Source organism: Petromyzon marinus, chromosome 63, assembly GCF_048934315.1.
Source record: "Petromyzon marinus isolate PM22_M1 ecotype Great Lakes invasive population chromosome 63, UKy_Petmar_22M1.pri1.0, whole genome shotgun sequence".
In the NCBI taxonomy this organism is placed as follows: Eukaryota; Metazoa; Chordata; class Hyperoartia; order Petromyzontiformes; family Petromyzontidae; genus Petromyzon; species Petromyzon marinus.
In genome coordinates, this window is record NC_133729.1 from 9,209,496 (window position 1) to 9,236,519 (window position 27,024).

The window sequence follows — 27,024 nt, forward strand, 5'->3', positions numbered from 1 at the left end:
GATCAAAGCCCAGGGATCTTCTGCTTGCGTTGGGTCGATCACAACAGGGCGGTGCTTGCGAGTTCTTGTGAACTCCATTCAGCTGTCCGAGCTGCATCGGGGGTTGAACTCAAGTGCGAAAGAAATACGGGTTCACAAACCCACGCGCAGCGATGCCATTGCCCAGCCAACTCGCAGCTCGCGGCAAAACACACAAAAGGGCTCGGAGACATCGTGCGGTTGATGAAAAAAATATAAACACGCTTAGCCGTGACCGTCCAACATTGCACGTGACGCGGGGTCACAGAGGGAGACATCACGGCATGTGACGCCCACGTGGTAACGCTCAGCCGCGCCGTGCCAGGCGAATGCAGAGTCGGCGTCTCACGCAGCCGTTCCCCAGAAGCCCTTCCCCAGAAGCCCTTCCCCAGAAGCCCTTCCCCAGAAGCCCTTCCCCAGAATCCCTTCCCCAGAAGCCCTTCCCCAGAATCCCTTCCCCAGAAGCCCTTCCCCAGAATCCCTTCCCCAGAAGCCTCCTCGCACGGGACGGAGCCGACAGCGGCCGCTCGCCGTCCACAACCCCCTGCCAGCAACAGCCGGGGGCAGAGCGACTCGCACGGCGCCAGCCACGGGCGGTGAGGAGCGATGCCGACGTGACGGTGAGGAGCTCATCACGTGGCTCACCACAGTCACCCTCACCCGCAGCCATCCTCACCACAGTCACTCTAACCCACAGTCACCTTCACCACAGTCACCCTCACCACAGTCACCCTCACCACAGTCACCCTCACCACAGTCACCACAGTCACCCTCACCACAGTCACCCTCACCACAGTCACCCTCACCACAGTCACCCTCACCCACAGTCACCCTCACCACAGTCACCCTCACCACAGTCATCCTCACCCACAGTCATCCTCACCCACAGTCATCCTCACCACAGTCACCCTCACCAGCAGTCACCCTCACCACAGTCATCCTCACCACAGTCACTCTAACCCACAGTCACCCTCACCACAGTCACCCTCACCACAGTCACCCTCACCACAGTCACCCTCACCACAGTCACCACAGTCACCCTCACCACAGTCACCCTCACCACAGTCACCCTCACCACAGTCACCCTCACCACAGTCACCACAGTCACCCTCACCACAGTCACTCTCACCACAGTCACCCTCACCACAGTCACCCTCACCCACAGTCACCCTCACCACAGTCACCCTCACCCACAGTCACCCTCACCCACAGTCACCCTCACCAGCAGCCACCCTCACCCACAGTCACCCTCACCAGCAGCCACTCTCTCCCACAGTCACCCTCACCAGCAGCCACCCTCACCCACAGTCACCCTCACCACAGTCACCCTCACCCACAGTCACCCTCACCACAGTCATCCTCACCACAGTCACCCTCACCACAGTCACCCTCACCCGCAGTCACCCTCACCACAGTCACCCTCACCCACAGTCACCCTCACCACAGTCACCCTCACCCACAGTCACCCTCACCACAGTCACCCTCACCAGCAGCCACTCTCTCCCACAGTCACCCTCACCCGCAGCCATCCTCACCCACAGTCACCCTCACCACAGTCACCCTCACCCACAGTCACCCTCACCACAGTCATCCTCACCACAGTCACCCTCACCACAGTCACCCTCACCCGCAGTCACCCTCACCACAGTCACCCTCACCCACAGCCACCCTCACCCACAGTCATCCTCACCACAGTCACCCTCACCCACAGTCACTCTCACCCCCAGTCATCCTCACCACAATCATCCTCACCACAGTCACCCTCACCACAGTCACCCTCACCCGCAGTCACCCTCACCACAGTCACCCACAGCCACCCTCACCCCCAGTCATCCTCACCACAGTCATCCTCACCACAGTCACCCTCACCCGCAGTCACCCTCACCCAGGTCACTCTCACCCACAGTCATCCTCACCACAGTCACCCTCACCCACAGTCATCCTCACCACAGTCATCCTCACCACAGTCATCCTCACCCACAGTCATCCTCACCACAGCCACCCTCACCCGCAGCCATCCTCACCAGTAGCCACCCTCACCCACAGTCACCCTCACCCACAGTCACCCTCACCCACAGCCACCCTCACTCACAGTCACCCTCACCAGCAGTCACCCTCACCCACAGCCACTCTCACCACAGTCACCCTCACCATAGTCACCCTCACCCGCAGCCATCCTCACCAGTAGCCACCCTCACCCACAGTCACCCTCACTAGCAGTCACCCTCACCCACAGCCACCCTCACCCACAGTCACCCTCACCCACAGCCACCATCACTCCCAGTCACCCTCACCCACAGCCACCCTCACCCACAGTCATCCCAGCCACTGCGGCCTCTGATGTGATGGTTGTGAAGGCCACTCTGGGCTTGCGTTGTTTACGGCACATTCCGGCACTTGCGTGACACCTCCGGCAGACACTTCTTGTTGTCTCCTCTCTCTCTGTCTGTGTGCTGCCAGGATTTGTTTTGTCGTTTCCACTGAGTCGGGGCCAGCGGTGACAGGACGGTGCTGTCTGCTCCACGTGGAGTTCCCCACGCTTGATCATGCCGCTGCCGCTGCCGCCGCCGTCGTCGCTACGGCTGCGGCTGCTGCTGCCTCCGCTGCTGCTGCTGCTGCTGCCAGAGTTGGCTCGATGCGCGCCCGTGCCCTTCATCGCCTTTGAAGGCGAGGAAGAGCCCAGCCGGCCCACGGACCTGCAGCTGGCCACGGTATGACGCCTCGTGGCATGACGGTCCACGCCATGACAAACTGTGACATGACCAATGGTATGATGCCTCATGATATGACGCCTCGTGGTATGACGCCTCGTGGCATGACGGTCCACGGCATGACAAACTGTGACATGACTAATGGTATGATGCCTCATGATATGACGCCTCGTGGTATGACGCCTCGTGGCATGACGGTCCACGGCATGACAAACTGTGACATGACTAATGGTATGATGCCTCATGATATGACGCCTCGTGGTATGACGCCCCACGGTATGACCGTCCACGGCATGACAAACTGTGGCATGACCAATGGTATGATGCCTCATGATATGACGCCTCGTGGTATGACGCCCCACGGTATGACCGTCCAAGGCATGACAAACTGTGACATGACCAATGGTATGAGGACCAATGGTATGACGCGTCGTGGTATGAAGCCCCACGGTATGACCGTCCACGGCATGACAAACTGTGGCATGATCAATGGTATGATGTCTCATGATATGACGCCTCGTGGTATGACGCCCCACGGTATGACCGTCCAAGGCATGACAAATTGTGACATGACCAATGATATGATGACCAATGGTATGACGTTCCCTGGTATGGCGCATCATGGTATGACGCCCCACGGTATGACGCCCCATGGTATGACGACCCACAGTATGACCCCCTGCGGTATTATTATCTACGGTATGACACCCTGCAGTAATATGGACATAGGCCGTCAGGTGGCCGCGGTATGACGACTCACGGTATGACGACTCACTGTATGACGACTCACGGTATGACGGCCTGAGCTGGCCATAGGTAGCACAAAAAGGGGCCCTGCCCCCCATTGTGAGATTCACAACAGCACGGTAGGCAGGTCTGGGATGATACGTCGTCTCCACAAGCAAGACTACTATTGTGTTTGCTCTTCATACCAATCATAAAAATAATACATGAGTCGAGTTTCCCAGCTGGCTGCTGGCTGGGCTACTGTCTACCCCACAACAACTCTCTTATAAGTGGCGACGGGAAGTTGCCACTAAATCTAGCTGCATAACTGGACACATGGAGATTTAGCATGCAACAAATTAACATTGATCTGGATTGAAACGGTGGAAGAAGCTTGGAAGACCTAATAATAATAATTGCAAACTAACTAAACTATACTTTGTATTTTACCAGGTAAGGCCCCGCTGAGCTAGATAGCTTTTTTTCATAATCGACCTGGCTATCACAAATGATAGCTCACCGAAGTGGCTCATCACGTGTAAATATACTCTAAACGCTGCCGGGCAATGTAGAAAGGACATTGCCTGAAACGTCGCCTGTTTTATATACATATATATTTCCCTTTCAAGGCCGTATTTATACATAACGCAGGCCAGTCTTGCAAATGGGACTCATCCCGGTCTCTTTGAGTTCTTAGCTGGTTAAACAGAACCATCAACTTTGAGTCCTCACCTGGTGAAACAGAAACAACAACTTTGAAAACGTGAGAGTTTATGGCCAGGCGGACACGTGGACAAAGAGCCGTGTGCACAGTTGGTGCAGCCACAGCTTTTGGAGTCCTTTGGCCTTGACAAGAATGCGAACTATGCAACGTCTCCTCCCATCTGTGCCTTTGTTGGCAGTCACGCGAGGTTTATCAGCCAAGAGATGGGCTCCCGTCAATGGGGATTTTAAAGACTGCGTCTAATTAGAACTTACTTACTAACAACATGGATTTTAGAAGATCCCTGGGGTCTGATCTTGCACGATGCTCATGGCCCACCCTTAACCACATCCGCTGCACAAACCGTGGCAGTAGATGTGGATACCTGATGCACAAATGGAAAACTCTCCAGTAGTGTGCGACTGTGGTCATCCAGAACACACTGTACAACGTATAGCGACACAATGCCCGATCCACAAACACGAAGGAGACATCACAGCGACGATGCACTCCGCTGCTCATAACGCGGTTATCTGGGCTTGCACCACCTGAATGTGGCATTGTAGCTGTTGCTCTGCATCTACATGAGCAGCTGTATGGAAAAAAAAGCGAGCGGTGGGTTTTGTCAGCGTTGTAAGAGCACTTGTACCATGAACCCAGGAACCTGAGTTAATTTGCCGGCTAACATCAATACATTTGAGCGGCCTTGAATAATGAAGGACCTACTCCATTCTGACTGCTTTAGCCGACGAGACGAAGCGAAACACGAAGTGAAATCCACAGTTGAAGACTAAAATTCCACAGGTTGCTATCGACTGAGACTACGACTTGAGAAAATAATTCTGACTTAATTCAGAATAAAAGTATTTATTTATACTGGAGGAATCAGATGAGCTATAAAGCTCTTGTTCATAGATGTTCAGTAATGAACACTGCAGTACACCCCCTACCCCAACCCTCACGGCCAGCAGCAACCCCCAACAATTTTCCGAATGGTCGCGATGTCGCGTCGTGTGGTGACTCGATTCAAAATTAGATTCGAGTCCAATTATTTTGTCCCGTTTTAATTTGAGCAACACATCAGACGCTGACTTAACACCGATCGCAGTGACGACGACGACCCACGACCGTCGGTTGCCCCCCTCTCCCCGCGACGCGCCACAGCGTTACCTCCGCGACTTCGGCTACTACGGCAGCGACGAGGGAGGAGCGCAGGAGGGCCGCCGCTTCGCCGACGCCCTGCGGAGGATGCGGCGGCGGCTGGGCGTCGCGGCGAGCGCCGGGGCCGCCCTGGACCGCGCCACGCTCGACGCGATGGCGCTGCCGCGCTGCGGGGAGGTGGACGAGGCGGCTTCGCCGCCGGGGATCGAGCGCGTGTGGCTTCGCACCGACCTCACCTACAGGTGAGAGTCGGGGCAGGGGGAGCCACGCCGTGGCGCGTCTGGGCCACGTTTCTGGGAGGCTCAGCCGGAACGCCGCTGCCCTTCCGTCGACCGTGTGGCGGTAGGTTGGGAGGTGTTAACTACCTCGCCTGATATACAGGAGGTCGTGGGTTCGATCCAGACCCTGACACCTGATGTATATTTGGAATTTGTATGTCTCTCTCTCATCATCACCACAGTGGCTAGGATATGTTAACTTCCTCGCCTGGTATACAGGACGTCGTGGGTTCGATCCTATATATTTGGAGCCTGCGTGTCTCTCTCCCCGTGGTCGCATGGATTTTTCTCCGGATCCCTCCTATTTTTCCCTTCACGTTTAAAATCACCATCACTCGTTCTCAGAGTATTTCGCTGCTATAAACGTCCACATGATGATGATGATGATGATAAGCCACCTCGTTGAGTTATCATTTGTGATGGCCAGTTCGCTTCTGAAAAAGAGCTACATAGCTCAGTTGGGCCTTACCTGGTAAAGGTAAAATGTAACAAGTATAAAGACTAATTATTTATTCGGCCGTGTTGCGGGCAGGGTGGTTGGCGAGACGGGCGACCTGGAGCGGGCCGTCGTGGAGGGCATGGTGGCGCGTGCCATGGCGGTCTGGTCGTCCGCGTCGCTTCTCCGATTCAGTCCGGCGCCCAACGGCCAGCGGCCGGACATCTCCATCAGCTTCCACACCAAGGGTCAGAGGGCACGGGGGGTCACGGGTTGGAGCGCAAAGGGTTGGGGTCACGATGTGGTTTTGGCCAGGAATGTTTCTTAATGGTGCTTTTGCTTTTTAATATTTTTCTTTATTCAATTGCGCAATCAAATTAAACCCACAGGAGATATTTGTTTAAAGGAGGAAAAATCACGCACACGCACGGAATTTTGTAATGCTTTCCAAAAAGTTTCCCCATGGCAAGTGTGCAATTGGCGTCAACGTTACGTCGCAGGCCGTACGATGAGACGCCGCACGGCACGTGACAATTCGAGTATGACGTCTCGGCGGTAATGGCATCCAGCATCATTGGGCAATTGCGCCCGATGATGGCTTCGTTTTTGACGTGGACCGCGAGAGGGAAGACGCCAGCCCATGTTCCTGGGAGGCTCAACGGGGACGCAGATTTTCAACCCCAGTTGGAAATCGTGAGACGCGCAGGCGGGCGGGCGAGAGAGAGAGAGGGCGGGCGAGAGACAGAGATGGAGAGAGACAGAGAGAGCGAGAGAGAGAGAGAGCGAGAGACAGAGAGAGCGAGAGACAGAGAGAGCGAGAGACAGAGAGAGCGAGAGACAGAGAGCGAGAGCGAGAGACAGAGAGAGCGAGAGAGAGAGCGAGAGAGAGAGCGAGAGACAGAGAGCGAGAGACAGAGAGAGCGAGAGACAGAGAGAGCGAGAGACAGAGAGAGCGAGAGACAGAGAGAGCGAGAGACAGAGAGAGCGAGAGACAGAGAGAGCGAGAGACAGAGAGAGCGAGAGACAGAGAGAGCGAGAGACAGAGAGCGAGAGACAGAGAGAGCGAGAGACAGAGAGAGCGAGAGAGAGCGAGAGACAGAGAGAGCGAGAGACAGAGAGAGCGAGAGACAGAGAGAGCGAGAGACAGAGAGAGCGAGAGACAGAGAGAGCGAGAGACAGAGAGAGCGAGAGACAGAGAGAGCGAGAGACAGAGAGAACGAGAGACAGAGAGAGCGAGAGACAGAGAGAGCGAGAGACAGAGAGAGCGAGAGAGACAGAGAGAGACAGAGCGAGACAATAAGGTTAACCTGATGGGTTCAGTGATGACGTCGTCCTGCTCTATTTAAGACCGGAAGCAGGTGGATTGCTTCACTATTCTGGAAAATCGCCCGAAGATGCTGGATGTAATTAGCAGAGAAACATTTTTAATGTTGTGGATTTACTCTCCAACACACCGGTGGGCTGAAGTGGTAGCTGTTTGGCGCATTGTTTACGTGACAAACTTCACTGGCTGTGTCGGGTGGTGGAGGGTTACGACACATTTACACTCACGCGACCTAACCCGATAAACCTGATTATGAATGATATTGTTGGCGAAAGGCTGCTCCGTGTCCCGCTGGCGGTGACCGCGCGTTGCTCTGCAACAGACCACGGGGACGGGCGGCCGTTTGACGGCCCCGGCGGCGTGGTGTCGCACTTGGGGGGCGACTCGCGCGGCGGCGTGCACATCCACGTGGACGACGACGAGTTCTGGACGTTCGGCGAGAGCCGAGGTTCGGTTTGCCGGTTACGCCCGGGGACTCAGGGCCGTGCTCACCCGCAACGTTCGCTGGGGCCCAGCATGTTAAACTAAACTAAACTTTTTATTTATTTATTTTAAAACGTAAGGCCCACTGAGCTGTGTAGATCTTTTTCAGGAGCGAATTGGTTATTACAAATGATGGCTCAACGAAGTGGCTCATCATCATCATCATCACGTGGACATCTATAGCAGCCAAAGACTCTAAACGCGTGATGTCGATGGAAAATGTGGAGGGGGAAAACCGGAGGACCCGGAGAAAAATCAACGCGACCACGGGGAGAGAGAGACCACAAACTCTAAATATACAGCAGCAGCAGGCGTCAGGGTCGGGATTGAACCCACGACCTCCTGCACACCAGGAGAGGTAGTTAACATCTCTTAGCCACCGCATCAAGCCACAGAGGGGATACATTCCGCGTGTGCACAATATGCTCGGTCCAACCGATTGAAGTTACCCGGGTTCACTGACCCTACAAGTGGTGGGTCAACCAGGGAAGGGGGAGAGAGGAGTTGGCGTGGGGGGTGGAATGTAACCGAACGAAATGTTTACGCACTATATGTAAACGCGATGTCCGGGTAGGCCGTTTTATTCCTCCCCCCCCCCCCACCCTAAACGGGTCAAATTATCACGTGACGCTCTACACCTTCACGTACAATAATCAATAAGTGTTCGATCAACTTAATTTGCACGAGTCGTGTAATCGATATTGTTTGCTTGACTCAGGCAGACCCAGTTGAACTAAAACCCTGCTAACATAAAATCCACAGATTAACGTAGAACCCATGAACAGATTATTTATAGTCCACATAGGATACATCAACTAACATAGGTCCCACAGATTAAGATAGAATGTGCGAGTGAGTGTAGAAGTGTGCGAGTGTGTGCGAGTGTAGAAGTGTGCGAGCGTACGAGTGCGCGCGTGTGCAGTGAACGTGTGTGCGAGCGTACGAGCGTGCGAGTGTACGCGTGTGTATGGGCGTACGCTGGTGCGAGCGTACGCTTGTGTGCGTGTGCGAGCGTACGCGTGTGTGCGTGTGCGAGCATACGCTTGTGTGCGTGTGCGAGCGTGTGCGCGTGTGCGAGCGTGCGCGTGTGTGCGTGTGCGAGCGTACGCTTGTGTGCGTGTGCGAGCGTACGCGTGTGTGCGTGTGCGAGCGTTCGCGTGTGTGCGTGTGCGAGCGTGTGCGCGTGTGCGAGCGTGCGCGTGTGTGCGTGTGCGAGCGTGCGCGTGTGCGCGTGTGCGAGCGTACGCGTGTGTGCGTGTGCGAGCGTACGCGTGTGTGCGTGTGCGAGCGTGCGCGTGTGCGAGCGTACGCGTGTGTGCGTGTGACCGTAGTGGTGAAGACGCGGTTCGGGACAGCGCGCGGGGACTTCTGCATCTTCCCGTTCGCGTTCGGGGGCCGCCTCTTCCACACCTGCACCGCGTCAGGCCGCGACGACGGCCTGCCCTGGTGCTCGGCCACCGACGACTACGACCGTGACCGCCGCTTCGGCTTCTGTCCTCACGAGGGTGAGCCGCCCGCCCCGTTCGCTGCAGAGGTTCGCGGTTAGAATCGCGGAGGACGCCCCAGTTAATGCCGCGGTGCGTCCTGGTTAATGCCGCGTCCCCCGGACGGGGACCTCGCTTCCCCATCAAGGATAGTTTAGGTTTTCTTGTCCGCCCACCCAGGGCCTACGATTAGCACGGTTGGCTATGTACGTTGCGAAAGACGTTCACCACACATACGTATGTACACATTTTTTTAATGAAAGCTTTTCGTTAACAACACACGAGTCCATTGCAGCCAGTGGCGCGATCCACTTTGCGCGTCACCCGTCGCAATAAGCCGTACCGACGCGGCTGCGCTGTGTACCAGGTGAGGGGTGAACAGACCTACAATTTAACATGTAGGATTTTGCGACCGATATTATTTCTCAATTGTAAATATCGTGGGTTTCCTCGCCGTCACACCGATTGTGCCGAAGCAATAGCTAATTGGTACGTTGTGTTCACGTGGCAAAGCTGACTAATTGGCCGTGTTGGGTGGTGGTGGATTAACGACACATTTACGTTCATGCGATATAAACAGGATCCTGGACGTTCAGGATCCTGTCTAAAAGTAAAACTTCTATGCGCCGCTTCTCGGTTGCTGCCCCAACAGTCTGGAACGCCATCCCTCTGCACATTCACAGCATCGCCTCAATCGTCTCCTTCAAGAGACACTTAAAGACTCACCTCTAGAACCACACTTTCGAGTGACTCTGAGCTTGGCTCCGCGCCTCTGAGTTGCGGCCGTTACGTCCGCAAATTTGCGTGCGTTATAAATTGGATTACTCTTTGGTTCTTTCTAAATAAAATAAAATAATAATAGAATACGACGTTTCAATTGCAACACAAGCAATCGTCATCAGGTAGAACTAAATTTGAGAGAGAGACAAAACACAGACAGACACACAAGCAGAGAGAGACAACACAGAGACACACAGAGAGAAAGACACACAACAGAAACACACAGAGAGAAAGACACACAACATAGACACACATTATGATTTATTGTTACCAGGTTTGGCCCACTGAGCTGTGTAGCTCGTTTTCAGAAGTGACCTGGCCACAAATGATAGTTCAACGTCGTGGCTTATGAATGGAAATTTCTAGCAGCCGAATACTCTAAACGAGTGCTGCTAACTCCACTTGTGGAGTAAAAATCCGGAGAACCCAGAGAAGAATCCACGCGACCATGGGGAGAGAGAGAGAGACACGGAAACTCTTAAATATAGAGCAGGCATCGTCAGGGTCAGGATCGGAGCCACGACCTCTTGCATACCAAGCGAGGTAACTAACATCTCCTAACCACCGCGGTGCCCCCCACACTCAGCTGGGCTGACCCTAACCCTGCCGTCTCCATCGCCCCCCAGAGGTGTTCACCGTGGATGGTAACGGAGAAGGAGCTCCGTGCGTCTTCCCCTTCGTGTACGGCGGGCGCGAGTACAGCGCCTGCACCTCGGCTGGCCGCGACGACGCTGAGCGGTGGTGTGCCACCACTGCCAACTACGACGCCGACCACAAGTACGGGTTCTGCCCGCCCTCTGGTAAGAGCACCTCCGGATTAGCGTGGGTGGCTACGTACGGTGTGAAAGAAATTCATTGATTCAACACTGCACATAGACTCAACACTGCCCATAGACTCAACACTGCACCATGGACTCAACACTGCACCATAGACTCAACACTGCACCATAGACTCAACACTGCCCATTGATTTAACACTGCACCATAGACTCAACACTGCACCATAGACTCAACACTGCACCATAGACTCAACACTGCACCATAGACTCAACACTGCACCATAGACTCAACACTGCACCATAGACTCAACACTGCACCATAGACTCAACACTGCCCATTGATTTAACACTGCACCATAGACTCAACACTGCACCATAGACTCAACACTGCACCATAGACTCAACACTGCACCATAGACTCAACACTTCCCATAGACTCAACACTGCACCATAGACTTAACACTGCACCATAGACTCAACACTGCACAATAGACTCAATGCTGCACCATAGACTTAACACTGCACAATAGACTCAACACTGCCCATAGACTCAACACTGCCCACATACTCAGCACTGCACCATAGACTCAACACTGCACATAGACTCAACACTGCACCATAGACTTAACACTGCACCAAAGACTCAACTCTGCACCATAGACTCAACACTGCACCATAGACTCAACACTGCACCATAGACTCAACACTGCACCATAGACTCAACACTGCACCATAGACTCAACACTGCCCATTGATTTAACACTGCACCATAGACTCAACACTGCACCATAGACTCAACACTGCACCATAGACTCAACACTGCACCATAGACTCAACACTGCCCATAGACTCAACACTGCACCATAGACTTAACACTGCACCATAGACTCAACACTGCACAATAGACTCAATGCTGCACCATAGACTTAACACTGCACAATAGACTCAACACTGCCCATAGACTCAACACTGCCCACATACTCAGCACTGCGCCATAGACTCAACACTGCACATAAACTCAACACTGCACCATAGACTTAACACTGCACGAAAGACTCAACTCTGCACCATAGACTCAACACTGCCCATAGACTCAACACTGCCCATAGACTCAACACTGCCCATAGACTCAACACTGCCCATAGACTCAACACTGCACCATAGACTCAACACTGCACCATAGACTCAACACTACCCATAGACTCAACACTGCACCATAGACTCAACACTGCACCATAGACCCAACACTGCACCATAGACTCAACACTGCACCATAGACTAACACTGCACCATAGACTCAACACTGCACCATAGACTAACACTACCCATAGACTCAACACTGCACCATAGACTCAACACTGCACCATAGACTCAACACTGCACCATAGACTCAACACTGCACCATAGACTAACACTACCCATAGTCTAACACTGCCCATAGACTCAACACTACCCATAGACTCAACACTGCACCATAGACTCAACACTGCACCATAGACTCAACACTGCACCATAGACTAACGCTGCACCATAGACTCAACACTGCACCATAGACTAACACTACCCATAGACTCAACACTACCCATAGACTCAACACTACCCATAGACTCAACACTACCCATAGACTAACACTGCCCATACACTAACACTGTCCATAGACTAACACTACCCATAGACTCAACACTACCCATAGACTAACACTACCCATAGACTCAACACTGCACATAGACTCAACACTGCCCATAGACTCAACACTACCGACTGCCCATAGACTCAACACTAACCATAGACTCAACACTGCACCATAGACTCAACACTAACCATAGACTCAACACTGCACCATAGACTCAACACTGCACCATAGACTCAACACTGCACCATAGACTAACACTACCCATCGACTAACACTGCCCATAGACTCAACACTACCCATAGACTCAACACTGCACCATAGACTCAACACTGCACCATAGACTAACACTACCCATAGACTAACACTGCCCATAGACTCAACACTACCCATAGACTCAACACTGCACCATAGACTCAACACTGCACCATAGACTCAACACTGCACCATAGACTTAACACTGCACCATAGACTCAACACTGCACCATAGACTAACGCTGCACCATAGACTCAACACTGCACCATAGACTAACACTACCCATAGACTCAACACTACCCATAGACTCAACACTACCCATAGACTCAACACTACCCATAGACTAACACTGCCCATACACTAACACTGTCCATAGACTAACACTACCCATAGACTCAACACTACCCATAGACTAACACTACCCATAGACTCAACACTGCACATAGACTCAACACTGCCCATAGACTCAACACTACCGATAGACTGCTTTTTGCATTGGTTGTCCTTCCTCTGCACCTCCGATTAGCACAGTTAGCTACGTACGGTGCGAAAGAAGTTCAACGTGCGTACATATGCACAGACCGTGTGTTAACGGCCCATCATCAGTCCACAGGACAGAGCGCAAATTGGATTATTTTCTTTTAATCAAATTCATCGTTTCAGAAAGCAAACAGCGCAGGCAGAAAAAAAAACCCCCAATTCTTTTCACACAACACTCGGTCACGTTTGCAAAGAGCTCTTGGCACTCATGCGTTATTCAGAATCCTTATTTATCCCGGAGAAATCCGATGAACTACGAATCTTTTTTTCCCACAGATGTTCAATAAAAACATGAATAGGTTTTACGTGCGGCGTCTGCCCCCCCCTCTTCCCACCGCCTAGCCCTGACGACGGTGGGGGGCAATGCGGACGGCGCTCCGTGCGTCTTCCCCTTCCGATTCCTGGGGCGGAGCTACGAGACGTGCACGGCGGAGGGTCGCGCCGATGGGCAGCTGTGGTGCGCCACCACGGACAGCTACGACGCCCACCGAAAGTGGGGCCTCTGCCCCGCCGCCGGTATTGCTCTCCGTTCTTTCTGGGGGGCAGAGGGAGGTAAAACATTCTGAAGACGCGACGACGCCGAGAGCAACGGCGACGTCCTTCGAAGGTCGTTCACCATCAGAATATTTACTTACGCCGGAGGAATCTGGTGAGCTCTGAGCCTCTCTTTTCACAGATGTCCGACGTATTTTATTTGGAAGGGCGACGCGGCCCAACAGTAGCGTGTTTAAACTAAACTATTTTTAAACTAAAAAGTAAACTAATCTATTTTGTTTTAAACTAAACTATTGTTCATAATAGAGATTTTTGGGTTAGATCGCATAAATATATAAATGTGTCGTTAAAACCCGCCACCACCCGACACAGTCAACTAGTAAGGGTTGGCACGTAAACAGAACATGCCAAATTGGCATGGATGATATTTTTCGCGAAAGCCTACGTGTTCAACTAAACTATTGTTGTCTAACCAGGTAAAGCCCACTGAACTTTGAACCTCTTTTTCACAGATATCCAGTAGGGGCACGAGGTCAGAATGTTACAACTACAAACACAATACAAAAACACGATAGGAGTGCAAAGTCTAGGAACGGTAAACAAATCACGAAAAAAATATTTACCAGGTAAGGATCACTGCGCTATTAGCTTGTTTTAAGGAAGCGACCTGGCCACGGATGATAGCTCAACGAAGTGGCTTATCAGGCGGACATTTATATCAGCCAAACAATCTAAATAACATAAACAACATCTTCTTTGGTTCTTTCGGTAAAGTCACGTAGAATGAGAATAAAATAATACATTGAATATTATTGTGTTATTTTATTTTATCAATTTATTATTTTATTCTCATTCTACGTGACTTTACCGAAAGAACCAAAGAAGATGAATCATTGCAGTCACGAAAGCTTTAAATCGAAATAAACAACATCCATCGGTAGGTCCGACGTCGGGCTAGCGTGCGTGCGTGCCGCGGGCGTGGGGATCGGCGTTCGGTAGGCGACTTCGGCGCGTCCTTAACGCCCGCCGGGCCCCCTCGATGTCGTCCGCCGCGATGGCGCCGCCAGGCCTCAGCCTCTTCCTGGCGCTGGTGCACGCCGTGGGCGACGCGCTGGGGCTGAGCCACTCGGAGGAGCCCGGAGCCGCCACCTTCCCCGTCCTCTCGTACCGCCGCAACTTCCAGCTCAGCCCCGCCGACGAGAGCGCCGTCCGTGACCTTTACGGTAAGAGAGGTCGCAAAGGTCACCAAGGTCACAAAGGTCACCGCCACCCGGATATTAAACTTTGGCGCCCATCCCCCCCACCGTGCTTATCTCGACTGATCGAGACAAAATAAAACCAAACGGATGAACGAGACCGACGATCCGGTCCGCTCTCGCCGTGCGGACAGGGGAGCCGCGGGTCGGAGACTCCGCCACGGACGACGCGAGGGCCCGGCGCAAGGGCCCCGAGGGGCCCGGCTTGTGCGACGACGCCGTGGCCGTCGGGGCCGCGGTCCAGCGCGGAGAGACGACGATCGTCTTCAAGGGCGGGTGAGGGTCGAGCTCTCCCCACCACTCCCCTCCCCACTCCCCCGCCAACTTTCCCCCTTGTCACCGGTTTTGTGAACTTAGCAGCGGTTTTCGGGTTTCCCACGACGACTACTTTATGACATAAGGATTTGAATGGGTCGCGAGCTTCGTGCCTCATTGTGTCAAAGCACCTTACGTTGTCGCGCCAAATCTAGCGGCTTGCTGGGACGAGCATATTATGCAGAGTTTGCAACGACTCCCGCTATGAATTAACGATCCCTCAACATAGCGGTTTGCTCTCTTTGTAACTCGGGAAATAAATTGACTGGTCAAGCAGGTCCAGGTGTGGATTCGTGATCCTCAATTCACATCCTGTTCAGGTTCACGCTGGGCAGGTGTGAACTTGTTCAGGTTCACAGCCTGTTCAGGTTCGCACCCTGTTCAGGATCACACCGCTTAGCTTCCTAGCTCTGATAAGATCGGCCCCATTCCGAGTGATCTCGCCGCACGTGTGTGTGTGTAGGCGCACGTGTGTGTGTGTATACGCACGTGTGTGTGTGTGTTTATAAGCCCACGTGTGTGTGTGTGTGTATACGCGCGTGTGTGTGTGTGTATAGGCGCGCGCGCGCTTGTACACACGCGCAAATTAATGTGTGAGGGAGCGGTAGCGTAGCACTTGGCTCACTTTGCCATGAACCCGGCGACCCGAGTTCGATTCCCACTCGCGGCCAACATCAATGACGGACATCTGAACCGGTGCCGGGTTTCCCCCCTGGGCCTTCGCAACCTGAACACGAGTGCCCGGTGCGAAGCGTTGCCATCGGCACTTTACGTACGGGCGCCGAACTTCTTTCGTTCCCGTTCGGAGCCAACCGTGCTCCCAACCGTGCTTCCAACCGTGCTCCCAACCGTGCTCCCAACCGTGCTCCCAACCGTGCTCCCAACCGTGCTCCGTGCTCCCAACCGTGCTCCCAACCGTGCTCCGTGCTCCCAACCGTGCTCCCAACCGTGCTCTGTGCTCCCAACCGTGCTCCCCGGAGGTGTGCGGGGGAAGGGCAACAAACTCAACACACACACAAAAAGAACTGTTTTAAAGAAATGGCTTTTCAATGGAGATGATTTGAAAGTGGGTATTATAATGTTCAAGGGGACGCATGCGCCCGCACGTCGCACCTTCACGCACCTCCCTGAAGACACCTCGGTGCTGACGGGCCCTCCCACCCCTCCCCGCGTGTCCCCCACCGTCGCCAGCCTCTGCTGGGAGCTCGTGGGCCCCGGGGGAGTCCCCAGGGGGCCGTTCCCCATCGCGCGGCGGTGGCCAGGGGCACCCCCCGCGGTGCAGGCGGCCAGCGGGGGCCCTGGGCCTGACGACGTGACCCTCTACGCAGGTTCGCCAGCGTCACCCCAGGCATTGTTCACTTCGTTGTGTCCCTAGGCAGTGCTGTTGTTATTATTATTATTACGACAGAGCCCCCCCTCTCTCAACCATGGTCATTGGTTCCACGAAACCGGTCGTGAAGTGATCCGGTCGGTAAGCGAGTATAGGAAATAGACGTCAAAGGCTTAATTCGTTCCAAAAACGTCGAAAGTTACCCTTTTCGCCCAAAAAACGCACATTATAATATGTAAACAATGCATATCAATCTATAAAGATACTAACAACATTATAAACACTTAATACTAAAATATTCATGGTTAATCAATGCATTCATTAATATTTACTCCACCTACAGCAGCCCGTCGTTTTCTACCTACGCGACTTTACCGAAATAACCAAAGAGTATGGATTCCTGCAGTCACGAAAGCTTCAAATCAAGATGAATAGTAATAGCTTCATCATCAGTGCTTTTCTCACGTAAATATATTTTGACTCGCGTCGAGAAGCACTGACTCATACAGAGACACATAGACACAGACCCGCAAACTCACACAGAAACCCGCAGACTTAAGAGATCCGTGATATTCACAGAAACATAGAAACCTATAGAATCACACAGAGACCCATAGACACCCATACTCATATAGAGACCCATAGACTCACAGAGACCCATAGACTCACAAAGAGACGCATAGACGCACATTGAGACCCGTAGACTCGCATAGAGACTCATAGACTCACATAGAGACCCATAGACTCACAATGAGATCCATAAACTCACAATGAGACCCTTAGACTCACCTTGAGACTCGTAAACTCACATAGAGACCCATAAAGTCACAATGAGACCCATAGACTCACCTTGAGACCCGTAGACTCACATAGAGACTCATAGACTCATATAGGGACCTATAAACTCACAATGAGACCCATAGACTTACCTTGAGACCCGTAGACTCACATAGAGACTCATAGACTCACATAGAGACCCATAGACTCACAATGAAACCGATAGACTCACCTTAAGACCCGTAGACTCACATAGAGACCCATAAACTCACATAGTGATGCGCTCAATGCTTTTCCCACGTAGCGTCTTTAAAAGAAGATAAATAATCAGCGCGTTCAAGAATCTAACCCAGCTAATTCTAGATTTAAAGCTTTCGTGACTGCAAGGATCCATACATTATTTTTTACCTACGTGACTTTACCGAATAGAACCAAAGAGTACTAACCCAGCCACGGCGCGTGACGGTCGGCGCCAGGCTCGCTGATCTGGAGGTTCTCCGGAGGCCGCCTCGTGGAGGCCGCTCCGAGGCCTCTGCCGGGGGCGGACGGAGCGGAGGGCCCCGCTCACATCGACGCCGCCTTCTACAGCCGCCGCTGGCAGAGCCACCTCGTCTTCTCGGGCCACCTGCTGTGGAGGTCTGCTTCACCGTCAGACGTCACCCTTCCCCGTCAGACGTCACCCTTCACCGTCAGACGTCACCCTTCCCCGTCAGACGTCACCCTTCCCCGTCAGACGTCACCCTTCCCCGTCAGACGTCACCCTTCCCCGTCAGACGTCACCCTTCCTTGTCAGACGTCACCCTTCCCTGTCAGACGTCACCCTTCCCCGTCAGATGTCACCCTTCCCCGTCAGACGTCACCCTTCCCCGTCAGACGTCACCCTTCCCTGTGAGGCGTCACCCTTCCCCGTCAGACGTCACCCTTCCCTGTGAGACGTCACCCTTCCCTGTGAGACGTCACCCTTCCCTGTGAGACGTCACCCTTCCCTGTGAGACGTATATCTCACTTTTCGCCCAGCGTCTCTCATCATGGAACATAAACCACCATCACGTGAACTCCGGTCATCCTCCCCATTGAACAAAGGCTGCCACCGAATCATCGCACGGCACTTTCAGATGCGCTTCTGCGGCCGTCTGGAATGCTCTTCCTTCCGATATTAGGAAGCCACTTGGAGCAATGCACTTTTAAATCGTCATCATCATCTAGATTGACAAACTGACTTCTTTAGAACTGCTTGTTGTGTTTAGTTAGTTGTCCAGAGCACTCGGCCTTCGTGCATTATCAGAATCTGAATATTTGGTCATACCGGAGGAATCCAATGAGCTATAAATCTCGTTTTCACAGATGTTCCAGTACGCCTGTCAGACGGTCACGTTTGCTCAAATGTATTTGACGGTGACCGAAGACAAGGATGACAAACGATGCAGTTCTTCAGGGACTGTTGATGGTCTGTGCATTTCTGGGAGTTGTTTGAAATCTACGAACCCCACCTGGACGAAGGCCTCCCCTTGCCGGATTAGTCAAGGGGGTTTGTTTGACCATATTTCACCACACGGTGAGGAGTGAGCCCAGGACCCGTTCAGATATCTTGCGCGTTGTATGTATGTTGTAAGTACTTAGGTATGTTGAACTTTTTTTAGCACCGTACGTAGCCAACCGTGCTAATTGAAGGTGCGGGGAAGGACAACAAAATAAATACAAAAATAAGTCTAAAAAAATGATTGGGTGGGTGGGTGATTGGATGGGTGGGTGATTCGGCGGGTGATTGGGTGGGTAGGTAATTTTGGAATATCGCCGTAGTCTGGCGAGACTCGGCGTTACACATTCTTTAGCGCTGAGACAGACCCGCGTTCCGTGTTGTTATCATGTTAACAGGGAGCTGCATCAAAGCGCCGAGTCGTGAACTAAATGGCTTTTCGAGCTTGGCCAGATTCGTCTCTGCGCTCGGGCGGTTTGTGCAGGTACGATTCTGAGATGAAGACGATGCAGCCCGGATCGCCGCGCAGGATCCGGGCAACGTTCGCCGGCCTCCCGGCTTCGATAGACGCCGCTTTCGAGCGGGACGGTAGGTTTGCGTGCACGCATACCCAACTCAATTCGCGCCGCAGGCAGCCCAGCCGTGATAATCGTTTCCTGCCGTGCGTGACAAAAGACACGCAGGGAAATTTGCAACGCGTGCTGGTTTGAGTCTCACTCTCTCAGGACGAGTCGGAGGTGTGGGGGAAATCGCAGACAAGTGGCGAATGCGGCCAGAACTGGCACCAAACCATTGCCCATGCTCTGCAGCCCCTCACTTAAATATTTCGTAAACGAACGAACGTGTTTACGCACGTGCGGGGTAAACCAGAGCACCTGGAGAAAACTCACGAGCGCCAAGGGTGGTAACACTCGACCGCTGTACAGATGGAAACACGCACACATGCAAAAGGTAAAGGTGCAGCCCTGTAACTGCTTGATCACACCACTGCCTTCATTCGAGGTCAACTCTCGGACCAGCGGTCCCCAACCGGTGGTCCCCGGGCGATTCGTGAGGCTACTCCGGGCGGTGGGGGGGGTCCGCTGAAAATAAAAATCGCATCCCAGCCGAGGAAATGTCCAATTTCAAATCACTACGAGCAGCAGCAGCAGCAGTGGTAGCAGCAGCAGTGGTAGCAGCAGTGGTAGCAGCAGCAGTGGTAGCAGTGGTAGCAGCAGTGGTAGCAGCAGTGGTAGCAGCAGCAGCAGTGGTAGCAGCAGCAACAGTAATAGCAGCAGCAGTGGTAGCAGCAGTGGTAGCAGCAGTGGTAGCAGCAGCAACAGTAATAGCAGCAGCAGTGGTAGCAGCAGCAGCAGCAGTGGTAGCAGCAGCAGCAGTGGTAGCAGCAGCAGTGGTATCAGTGGTAGCAGCAGTGGTAGCAGCAGCAGCAGTGGTAGCAGCAGCAGCAGCAACAGTAGTAGCAGCAGCAGCAGCAGTGGTAGCAGGAGCAGCAGTGGTAGCAGCAGCAACAGTAGTAGCAGCAGCAGTGGTAGCAGCAGCAGCAGTGGTAGCAGCAGCAGCAACAGTAGTAGCAGCAGCAGCAGTGGTAGCAGCAGCAGCAGTGGTAGCAGCAGCAGTGGTAGCAGCAGCAGCAGTGGTAGCAGCAGCAGCAACAGTAGTAGCAGCAGCAGCAGTGGTAGCAGCAGCAGCAGTGGTAGCAGCAGCAGTGGTAGCAGCAGCAGCAGTGGTAGCAGCAGCAGTGGTAGCAGCAGCAGCAGTGGTTTGCAGCAGCAGTGGTAGCAGCAGCAGTGGTAGCAGCAGCAGTGGTAGCAGCAGCAGCAGTGGTAGCAGCAGCAGCAGTGGTAGCAGCAGCAGCAGTGGTAACAGCAGCAGCAGCAGTGGTAACAGCAGCAGCAGCAGTGGTAGCAGCAGCAGCAGTGGTAACAGCAGCAGCAGCAGTGGTAGCAGCAGCAGCAGTGGTAACAGCAGCAGCAGCAGTGGTAACAGCAGCAGCAGCAGTGGTAGCAGCAGCAGCAGTGGTAACAGCAGCAGCAGCAGTGGTAACAGCAGCAGCAGCAGTGGTAACAGCAGCAGCAGTGGTAGCAGCAGCAGCAGCAGTGGTAGCAGCAGCAGCAGTGGTAGCAGCAGCAGCAGTGGTAGCAGCAGCAGCAGCAGTGGTAACAGCAGCAGCAGCAGTGGTAGCAGCAGCAGCAGTGGTAACAGCAGCAGTGGTAACAGCAGCAGCAGCAGTGGTAGCAGCAGCAGCAGTGGTAACAGCAGCAGCAGCAGTGGTAACAGCAGCAGCAGCAGTGGTAACAGCAGCAGCAGTGGTAGCAGCAGCAGCAGCAGTGGTAGCAGCAGCAGCAGTGGTAGCAGCAGCAGCAGTGGTAGCAGCAGCAGTGGTAACAGCAGCAGCAGCAGCAGTGGTAGCAGCAGCAGTGGTAACAGCAGCAGCAGCAGCAGTGGTAGCGCGTGGTGGTCAGCGACATGTGTGGGGGTTTAAAAGGGGTCCGCACACTCAACGGTTGGGAACTGCTGCTCTACGGGGGTGTGCGGTGTTTGATCTACCCTCTATATCAGGTGTTCTTAATCTGGGGTTCACCCAGCCCCTGGGGGTGCCAGATGCCCTTTCTCGGGGTGCGAGACATGGCCAGATTAGTTTAGAAGGTGAATCGTTGATAACACATATTTAGCACGGGGCACGCAAGAAACACCTACTTTGTTTCATCAAACTCCGTGTATGTATTGACGTTGTACAATTTATATTTTTTGGTTCTTTCGGTAAAGTCACGTAGAAGGGAAACAATTAAATAAAACAATTTGTTTACGATTGAGAACCAAAGGGGTGCAAGGCTGCAGTAAAGGTTAAGAAGCACTCCTCTCGAGGGTTATGTCTGCTCTGCCCTCCAGAGGGTGGTGTGTGTTTGAAGAGGTGGGAGTACGCACACTTGACCCCACCACACGGTGAACCCATTCATTCTGCGCCGGAAGACGGAATCGAATCGACGACCTCTGGCTTGCAATTTTAATTTGCTAAACATTGCACCGCGGCCGCTCCCATTGTAAAATGATGTGAGAATATGAATGGCTGTGTGGGTAGTGGAGTGGTTAGGATGCGCTGCGTGAAGAAACCGGCTACCTGAGTTCGATTCCCGCTCACGGCCAACACCAGGGTGTGAACCGGTTCTGGGCCTCCCCTAGGTTGACTCAGCTTCAAATGAGTGCCTGGTGCGGTGTGTAAACATCAGCACCGAGGATGCACATGCGGCCGCGCGTGGTGTTGGCCACCCACGCCCTCGTGTGCCGTACGGGCCTTCATAGCTAACAGCACTTGCCCCAACAGTCTGCTAAAGGCTATATGGGGCATCTCTGTATTTGTCTTAGAGGAGCGGTAGTATTGTGGCTCGCGCCCTGCACTACGATCCTGGTGACCCGAGTTCGATTCCCGCTAACGACCAATAACAGCGGCGAATATCTGAACTGGTTATGGGCCTCGCCTAGGTCAACCCGGCTTTAATACCAGCACTGGCGAAACAAAGGCAGGTGGGCGTTGTGATGGCCACCCACCCCCTCGTGTGCTGTGCCGGCCTTCATAGGTGCTGCTCGCTAACAGCACTTGCCCCAACAGTCTGTAACAGGCTACACGGGGGATATTTGTCTTTGTGCGTGTTTGTGTTCTGCTGCTCTAGGTCTGGCATATTTCATCAAAGGTCATCGCATCTGGCAGTACAACGGGCGGACACTGACGCACCAGGGCTTCTTCAACTCCGATTGGCTTGGCTGCATCACTTGACCTGGGCGCCTGCGTCCCACACCACCCTGTGCCCCTGTGTATGAGGGACAGGGCGAGGGGGTATTCTTTTGGTGACCCAAGCCGGAAAATGATTATCCCCCGAAATGTGTGTAAAAAGGGCAGGGTTCACTAATTGACGGGCAAACGACAACCACCGCTCAGAGATGCTGAATTTAGAAAACTCAACGAAACTTTATTTTTATTTTACCAGCTCTGTGTGTGATGCGGCTCTCGAACTATTTTTGTCAATGATAAAGACAAAAACATGTGGCACTTCTTCTTTGAAAGGTTGTCCACCCCTGGTCTATCCCAAGACGTCTGGCCAACTTGGAAGAGTAGTAGGCCCATCAGAGAACGCTATGCAAAATGCAAATAGTTTCCTGGAGTAAACTCAACGATTGTTTCTATTACCAGGTAAGGCCCACTGAGCTATGTGGCTCTTTTTCAGAAGCGACCTGGCCACCACAAATGATAGCTCAACGAAGGGGCTTATCGTGTGGAAATTTATAGCAGCCAAATACTCTAAACGCGTGGTGATGTTGATTCTCAACGTAGAGGGGGAAAACCGGAGGACCCGGAGAAATATCCACGTGACCACAGGGAGAGAGAGACGCAGACTCCACATATACAGCAGCAGGCGTCAGGGTCAGGATCGAACCCACGACCTCCTACCTACCAGGGGAGGTCGTTAACATCTCGCCACCGTGGCGCCCGGTGTCCTTCCGCTAACGCGAGTCGAGTTTATAAACGGCCTGTCGAGATTTTTCCAAGGGTGTCACCGTAAGCCGGGGTTCTTCATTGCAAGGCCCCGCGAGCCACTGGCGGCCCCTGGTGGCCTTTAGTGCGGTCCCCGACAATACACAAGGAGTGAAAACACCACCCCCATCATCATCGTCGTGCTGCTGTCAAACCCCCAATTGTTTCAAACGTGTGACAACCCTCAACACTGACGATGTCTAATCGGCGAAAGTGCCCCCCTCCACTGAAAATGAGTGAAGAACACTGGCGTACATGCAGAGTTTCTTCGGTACTTATTTTTCCACTGCTGCGTCCCAGCCGAGCCAGCTTGAGGGCCCTCTCGGTGCTGTTTACCGAGCCGAGCCTGACGCAACCCGTGATACATTGGCCTCACAAGGCCTATTGGAAATTTGGCTCAGGTTGCAAGCAGGGCCAGGGGCGGGGCCTAATGACGCGTTGTATGTACGTTCTTTCGCACCATACGTAGCCAACCGTGCTCATTGGAGGTGCGGGGGGAGGACAACAAACTAAACACAAACAAGCAGTTTTCAAGAAACGAGTTTTCAATCTCCATTTAAAAGTGCATAGAGCCAGTGGCTTCCTAATAGCCTCCATTCATGTGACGTCAAGTCGGCGTGCACTGCGAGCACGAAGCGCCGCTGCCTCGTCTGCACGCGGCTCAAATCGTTCATTGATTGCGAAGTCGGAAGCACGGGTTCAGGATTTGCAGTGGAAAAACAACCTGGCGTCTCCTGATACGTGCGGGGCTGGCTTGGCACGGCTCGGTTGCGCAGTGGAAAAGTCGTACGTGAGACGCACCAGGTTGCAATTACGCACCAATTATCATGTTTGGTCAATGGCTCAAAATTGGTCGAATCTCGGCAGTCAGTATGCTGCCAAAAGATCGCCGATTTGCTCAATTACTTGTGTTGATATTAAAATTGCGCGCATTTTGTTTTATTCATCTTCTCAATCTCAAGAAAACAAACAAACGATTATAGCCATTGGCAAACGGCAAAGTGTTTATACAACGGCCCGCAGCAATTAGGAGTCAGCAAGCGTGCAATCGGGGAAGTAATCTGGCAGATTCCAAACCCATGGGACGAAATAAAACTCCAAAAGCAAATTAGGCAAAAATTATGGATGACGCAACGCTTTAACAACGTGTTTTTGGCTTCGGAAGCAGACCGAAAACCGAGAATGGCTAATTTGCGTTGGCATGTTTGTAAAAGTCTTTTTTTTGCGCTGGTTTTTTGTCTTCAATCTTTGGGCAACCCTTTCATGAACGTGGCTGATTTTCAATCGGGCAAATCCCCGGCAACTTTATTCTGCGGCTGAGATCTGATGAGATGGGGGCGCATTCCGAGTGGCTTTGGTCGTAGGCCAGGTCACCTTTTAAAGTTTTTCTTCGTGTATCCAGGGCTTCTCAAGTTAATTTCCCGCACCTCCGATTAGCACGGTCGGCTGTGTACGGCGCGAAAGAAGTTCAACGTACACACAACTCCGTGGCGCAGTAACATTATCAGCTCACGGGGTGCAGCAATCGGTCACGTGGGGCCCCCCAATATTGGATTTGTGTCGCATAGTCGCATCCAGGCTAAATCGCGGCTCCTCTTGCCTTTTAAAATAATTACATGGAGTGTTGTTGTTGTTCTTTTCCACTGCTGTTGTTGAAAACAAACGTCATCATGGTGGTTGTCAAGAGGGGCCCCCCAACTCGTAGCTGTGGCCACCAGGGGGGGGGGGGGGCAAGGCACCCCCTGCCTGCCCACCACGCTCGTTACGCTACTGTTGACCATACTTCACCACGGCAGTTACACGACCGGTGACCATACTTCACCACGCTAGTTACACTACTGGTGACCATACTTCACCACGCTAGTTACACTACTGGTGACCATACTTCACCACGCTAGTTACACTACTGGTGACCATACTTTACCACGCTAGTTACACTACCGGTGACCATACTTCACCACGCTAGTTACACTACAGGTGACCATACTTCACCACGCTAGTTACACTACTGGTGACCATACTTAATCACGCTAGTTACACTACTGGTGACCATACTTCACCACGCTAGTTACACTACTGGTGACCATACTTCACCACGCTAGTTACACTACAGGTGACCATACTTAATCACGCTAGTTACACTACTGGTTACCATACTTCACCACGCTAGTTACACTACTGGTGACCATACATCACCACGCTAGTTACACTACTGGTGACCATACTTCACCACGCTAGTTACACTACTGGTGACCATACTTCACCACGCTAGTTACACTACTGGTGACCATACTTCACCACGCTAGTTACACTACTGGTGACCATACTTTACCACGCTAGTTACACTACCGGTGACCATACTTCACCACGCTAGTTACACTACAGGTGACCATACTTCACCACGCTAGTTACACTACTGGTGACCATACTTAATCACGCTAGTTACACTACTGGTGACCATACTTCACCACGCTAGTTACACTACTGGTGACCATACTTCACCACGCTAGTTACACTACAGGTGACCATACTTAATCACGCTAGTTACACTACTGGTTACCATACTTCACCACGCTAGTTACACTACTGGTGACCATACATCACCACGCTAGTTACACTACTGGTGACCATACTTCACCACGCTAGTTACACTACTGGTGACCATACTTCACCACGCTAGTTACACTACAGGTGACCATACTTCACCACGCTAGTTACACTACTGGTGACCATACTTCACCACGCTAGTTACACTACTGGTGACCATACTTCACCACGCTAGTTACACTACAGGTGACCATACTTCACCACGCTAGTTACACTACTGGTAACCATACTTCACCACGCTAGTTACACTACTGGTGACCATACTTCACCACGCTAGTAACACTACTGGTGACCATACTTCACCACGCTAGTTACACTACAGGTGACCATACTTCACCACGCTAGTTACACTACAGGTGACCATACTTCACCACGCTAGTTACACTGCTGGTGACCATACTTCACCACGCTAGTTACACTACAGGTGACCATACTTCACCACGCTAGTTACACTACAGGTGACCATACTTCACCACGCTAGTTACACTACAGGTGACCATACTTCACCACGCTAGTTACACTACAGGTGACCATACTTCACCACGCTAGTTACACTACAAGTGACCATACTTCACCACGCTAGTTACACTACAGGTGACCATACTTCACCACGCTAGTTACACTACAGGTGACCATACTTCACCACGCTAGTTACACTACAGGTGACCATACTTCACCACGCTAGTTACACTACTGTTGACCATACTTCACCACTCTAGTTACACTACTGGTGACCATACTTCACCACGCTAGTTACACTACTGGTGACCATACTTCACCACGCTAGTTACGCTGTGAACCGGGCCCAACCGTCGGCACCTTTTTGTTATTCTCAACGACGTGGCCCCGAAACAAATAAACTTGGTTGGTTTCCTCTTTAAATTGTCCCTCCCGTTCCGTCTTCTCGTTTCCGTCTCTCTTTCACCCACC

General features: G+C 52.6%; 1 protein-coding gene across 1 annotated transcript; it reads left to right on the top strand.

Moving 5' to 3' along the window:
* Positions 1 to 175: 175 nt before the first annotated feature.
* Positions 176 to 26,976, top strand: LOC116956005 (72 kDa type IV collagenase-like). The gene is made up of 14 exons (XM_032977392.2): positions 176 to 638; positions 2,479 to 2,729; positions 5,323 to 5,561; positions 6,130 to 6,281; positions 7,680 to 7,805; positions 9,172 to 9,345; positions 10,731 to 10,904; positions 13,652 to 13,825; positions 14,872 to 15,027; positions 15,195 to 15,336; positions 16,567 to 16,703; positions 17,959 to 18,118; positions 19,444 to 19,547; positions 22,628 to 26,976. Exons 2-14 carry the CDS (start codon positions 2,565 to 2,567, stop codon positions 22,729 to 22,731), a joined length of 2,007 nt encoding a protein of 668 aa, XP_032833283.2. The 5' UTR covers positions 176 to 638; positions 2,479 to 2,564; the 3' UTR covers positions 22,732 to 26,976.
* Positions 26,977 to 27,024: the final 48 nt, after the last annotated feature.

Coding starts and splice junctions, on each gene's coding strand:
- LOC116956005 (XM_032977392.2), top strand. CDS start 2,565: ATGCCGCTGCCGCTGCCGCCGCCGTCGTCGCTACGGCTGCGGCTGCTG. Junction 7,806..9,171: donor GACGTTCGGCGAGAGCCGAG/GTTCGGTTTGCC, acceptor GTGTGACCGTAG/TGGTGAAGACGCGGTTCGGG. Junction 19,548..22,627: donor CGCCGCTTTCGAGCGGGACG/GTAGGTTTGCGT, acceptor CTGCTGCTCTAG/GTCTGGCATATTTCATCAAA.